Here is a 5,558-nt window from a genome sequence, read left to right on the forward strand (position 1 = left end):
ATAGATTGAATGTTACCGAGCGGTTCAACGCCATCCGGAGAACCGCTGTGTTTGTCTGGGTTTAGCTGATGTGCACTTTTAAAATTGATAGGGGTTCTGATATTTTGCCTTACTCATACTAATGCACCAAGTGAGTACAGATCAGTGCGGGCCTCGATCCAACGGCCTCTAGATCAAGATATTTAACATTTCACGGCCTAATAAAAATCGGTTATTGAATGAATTTGTTAAACTCCAAATTAATTACTAGTGCATTTTCAGACCAGCTCCAACAGCCTGAACAAATTATATTTTCAGATACATTTGCAAGAGGATCTTAGAAAATTTACACCTTTGAAAACTGCACTTAATATTTTTTGCGCAATCTGGCGCCAAAATGTGTAGAGAAGATTGAAATTAAGGGCTTGCATTGATCAAATATTTTGCCAATTGCACTTTGGTGGGTGCTTTTGTTTTGTTAGGATCTTAAAGCTGAGTATTTAATCTCTAAACCACATACAGACAAGAGCACCCTCTGCTTACGCAATCTCTTAAAAAATCAATTCAGGCAACCGCTTTCGTTCCCACTTTGAGTTCAAGAAGAGAGCATTTGAAAGGATCTAAGAAGCGTCTGATTAAAGCCTTAATCAAATAGTTCCAACGTGTTTCCATTAAATGTCGGTTAGCAACCAAAATTGAACAGTGCCGTTCCAGATTTCAAAACCTCGTTTAAACGAACGCACATGATTCAAAGTGACGTTAGAATTGACGATTTCAGAGAGCACGTGATTAAACTAAAAAAATCGGGTTGCTTGCTGAAAATGATTTTGTTTCAAAAAATAGTAAGTTGCGATCACGCGTTTACTTGGTAAAATGTTTTTTTTTTCGTCGAGAGGTCGGATGTTTGAAGACCGCCCTGATATTCGCAAGGTTGCTTACGTCAACTGTGAAAAAAATGAATCCGATCTGTTTTTTTTTTTTGAAATCAAGGTACAGTCAATTGTCAAAATAGGTACAACGACCGCCATAATAAACAAATAAACATTACTAAATTGTTTATAGGTTTAGTGCAACATTCGATTTTATTGGTGGGCCTGTAAATCCACATTTGGATCAAATAACGGATTTGCAACCAGAAGAGATATGGGGTGATACCATTTTCTCATATGCCAATCAATATGTAGATTTCCTTTTTCCATTAAGTTTCTTTCCTGCAATCTGATTGGCTAAATTTTCATTCCCACATTTAGTTTTTTATTTCACGTGGAAAATATGATAGCAGAGGAAAATTTATTATCTGGAACTAAAATGATTGCAGGCATAAATAATGATGGTATGTTTTCCTTTTTTACCATTTAAATGTTTGGTGATTTTTACTTTCTGACCAAATAAAACCGCAGCTTTCTTGCCTTATTTTTTATGAAAACAAATTGGCCTAATAAAACTCGTTTGTTAACACGTGATTCAGGTCAATGCAAAATTTCAATTGCAAACCGATGTTTTATTTTGAACAGTAAACGAAAATCGCGAAATTTTTTTCTTTGTCATTTTTTATATAAAAATTTTTACGTATTCAAATTATTACAAAGACATCATTTCATACCCCAATTACATTGATGAAAAATATTCAATCAAATTAGAGTAACTATGTAAAAACCTGTTTAGTATTGTTTCATCACAAAATGTAAATATAGTTTGCAAGATAAATAAGTTGTGACTGCGTACCATCATATTTTTATATCTGAGTATTTGCAAGAAAAACTAAAATAATTGCTCTCTAATCTTTTCATTTAACAAACTGCAGGTTTTGTTTTGTTCATTTCCTGATTATCAAAAAAACTAAATGCTCATTTGAATGGAATACAACGCATTAAAAAATGGAGTACAATTTTCCAGTTTAAGAAGTAAACAAAATAGAACACATTTACTATTCTCCTTAAGGTAAGAGAAACAAAACTCGATGGTACAAAACGAAAATAGCTTAACGATTGAAAAGATTTCATTTTGTTATCTTTTCACTCTTTGCATGCCCTGAAAAAGTAAATTTTAGAGAAGGAGGGAAAGTTATCTTTTTGCACTCCGCCCGTTGTATGTTTTAGCGCTCTAAATTTCCTTCAATTTTCAGCCTAAAGTGGAAATTGCGAAAAAATTGACAGGAGATTATTGAAAGAAAATCCTTATCCGAGCTGATATAATAACATGCCCCTCTAAAATTACCCAAAATCGGTTATTTTCCATCGTGTACAAGTTCATAAAGCCATATAACGGACGAAAAGTAACCTTTTATTAACTAACAGCTTACCATATATTACCATCATTATTACCATATTAAAACTTCACTATTTTATTACCATTTCATTAACTCGGCGTGAAAAACGTAATTTTTTATTTCGTGTTCATTGTCTGTATAGCTCTTAAAACAACTCCGTCAGTTTCTCCGTAAAAAGTAGGGCGAAAGTTGTCAATCCTATTATTCAGTATAACTTGTCGCCTTGGTGCAAATTTCATATTTCGCCACCATTTAGCTAAATAATCTTGTACCCCCATTGAATAAACAATACCCTGTCATTTTAGTAGCCCTGGGCACCGAACACAAGAAACCCTTTGGGTGAAAACCTTCAAAGTTACGCGCGAAAGGTGAAATTCTGCTTAATTTTGCAATCAAAAACTCAGCACTTTCGCAGCAGAAAACACTCCAAAGTCGCTTTGAAATACAGCTTTTATACCTTCACAACTAAGTTAATAACAGTTATAACAGCTTATAAGTGTTCGAAAGGTAACTGATAGTTGTTCGGACCAATCATGTTTTAAATTTTCTCCCAAGAAGCGCCTTTATATTTCACACTTTGCGTCAATTTGGGTTAAATTTATCCAATTTATTACAATCCAACTTGACTTGTGTTTCTAATTTTGAGTTAATTATCGAAGAGGGGTTTTGAACCGTAAAAATCTGTCACCAATTAGTAAATTTTATTCGCTAGATTTATCGACCCAATTTTGACCAGATTTCTTTGAGTTTATTTCGTTCAAATGGTCAAAGAAAAAGTTAGTTTCCTTTGCGGAAACATAAAGAAGAACATTTTGCGTCGCGGTGGCACTACTGAAAACTCGGCCCCGAGTTCACCAGCTATCACTCGCAGTTTTCCAAGTAATTCTTCATTCGACAAAAACTCACGAGGACAACTTAACTCATCCGAGTCGCGAGAGGAAATTTTATGTATTTTTGACAAGTCGTTGAATTTCCAACATGACTCCGACGAGATTTCAACTTCGTTTGAAATACCTCCCGAACCCCCTCCGAGGATTTATTTCCCGCCAGTGAAGTCGCCGAACTTGACTCGTACCCGCACCAGCCACGAAAGAATTGAATCGGGTCAATTTGTTCACGTACAAATCGAGACAAACCCGAATCGAAACGACAATCGAACGCCGTCCGAGCATTCTCGCTCGACAGCTTCGGAGATTTTCAGTCCTCAAGCGCCGAGTATTTCAAGTCATTCGTCAAATTCGTCGACAGAGTCGTTTCATTGTGATGGCTGTCATTGCTCGCAACGCTCGTCACAACATATAGCGATGTGCGGGTCGCATTTCAAAACCCGAGCCATGACTTACAGCGGAAATGACAACTACTCTAAAACGACTTCAAACTCGAGTCACCAGTCGGTTTCGATTGGAAGTTCCGACTCGCTACACACGAGTAGTTTCGCCGAGCATAACTATTCCATGACACATCACAAACGAGAGTCGTCGGGAAACGAAGTTATAATCCCACCAAGAATGAAGCCCTCGGCTCTAGCTTCGGGTAAATCCGAGTTCAATAACCGAAGAACGTCGGGTGTCGTGATTCACAGGGTTCATAATTCGCAGTCGCCTCAACCTCCCCCGTTTCTGCCTCCAAAAAATTTTATGCCCTCCTCGTCTTCGTCAGGTAAGAAATGTGAATGTACAAATTGTAAAATCGCATACGGAACTTCAACCAGTAGTAGCAGTTCGAATCACTCGATTCAGAACCAAGCATGTGAATCTGTTGCCCTCTCACGGTCAAAAGAGGAAAATTCAATGACACTCATGGAGCCATGCGCGCCTAAAAAGTCGTCAAGGCTGTGTGAGCGGAAAATTCAGAAAGATTGTCCCGAATATGAAAACCATTTGGAAAATTCCAACGTTAGCGAGTCGAGTTGGCCCGAAATAGGCGAAGTTGTTCCGACCGTTTCGGCTTTCTACCAGAGCAAAAAATGCAAACGACGAAGTTCGTTTTCGAAGTCATTTGACAAAGTTGAAATGAGTTTGAAAGTCCACGACGATTTCCGACCCATTGATGTTGAGCTGCACCCGAAACCAATTGCATTTGATCCGACCTATACGGCAAACACTCGTAAGTTAAATAAATTATCAATTTTATCCGGAAAAAACGCGAAAGTTTTGCTTGACCTAATTGATGGAAAAACTGAAAAAGCATGTTTTTGATAGCATCATTGCTCGGAAAGAACCGAAACTTTCGAAAAACTGGATTCCCAAAAACATTATTGAAGTTCCAGCTTTTTAGAACGCGATCATGAGCATCCGTATCTTCATAATCTATGAGACGAAATCTGTTTTGTTTAGATCCGGATATTTTGCTGATGAAGAAAACACGACGAAATTTACTTCTGACAAACGTACGTTATTTTTTTTAAATGACATTTGTTTCACTAATTTACTCAACAGAAAGTAAAAATATACACTTGTGTGGCAGCTTTAATTCTAATCCTTTTAGAAGCAAATCAGTTCAGCTTCAGAAGTTTTTTGTCTTAAGGCAAAAATTTCATCAATTGTCCTAAATGTATTTTCAATAAAAATAAAATGACTGAAAAAAATTGCTTCTTGGTTCAAAAAAATCAACCACAAGATAAAAAACTGGTGAAAAACACTTTGAAGCCTACTATATTAGACCGATTTGAACTTTGAAGATTATCTTTTCCTGAAAGGTATGAAGCTTTATATAATGAATGATGAAACGATCTTTTGTGTTGTTTTGAAAACGCAATTTAGTTGATCCGATTTCACTTTGGTTGCGAGCCGGCAATTCTAGTCAGACTGTATAAATCCAAGATCAACACAGACTGTTCAAACCAGGTCTAATCACCTGTGCAAGTCTCATTTTTTTGCAAACCTCTCAAATGTATTTCTTACGCAAAAGCCAGTTTGTATCAAAGCAGAGCTTTGGAAAAATTGCACTGGATTTTTACTAAATTATTCACAATTGAATAGTTAATTAGAAGCGGTCTGAAGTGAGTTCTGAACTTAACGATTTCCTTGTTGATTCTCTAATTGCAACTCAGTACTCATAAAAAGACCGGAAGGCTTGTCAGACGGCAATGCATGTGTTGCGACAATTGCGATAAACGGGAAAGCATCAAAATTTTGAAGAAATTTTTGGATGCAAATTGAAGTTTCAGGTAAAAGTTGCGTCTAGACAAATAAGTAGAATAATCCTGTCGTGGAAAAGGTTGAACTTAACCTATGACCTAGCGAGAAACAATTTTACCGCTTTCCTATTGAGACTCCTAATCAAGGGGGAGTGAAATTTGCTATTTTAG

The 5,558-nt window shown here is 36.6% G+C and overlaps 1 protein-coding gene across 1 annotated transcript; it reads left to right on the forward strand.

Annotated features, from left to right (window-relative positions):
* Positions 1–1,191: 1,191 nt before the first annotated feature.
* LOC134852945 (uncharacterized) lies at positions 1,192–4,637 on the forward strand (the record flags this gene model as incomplete). Its single annotated transcript, XM_063868821.1, is given in 3 exon segments — positions 1,192–1,312; positions 2,079–4,354; positions 4,585–4,637. Coding segments are annotated over 2 exon segments (1,398 nt in total), but the record flags the coding sequence as incomplete, so codon positions are not given.
* Positions 4,638–5,558: the final 921 nt, after the last annotated feature.

Source organism: Symsagittifera roscoffensis, chromosome 8 (genome assembly GCF_963678635.1).
Source record: "Symsagittifera roscoffensis chromosome 8, txSymRosc1.1, whole genome shotgun sequence".
Lineage (NCBI taxonomy): Eukaryota > Metazoa > Xenacoelomorpha > Acoela > Convolutidae > Symsagittifera > Symsagittifera roscoffensis.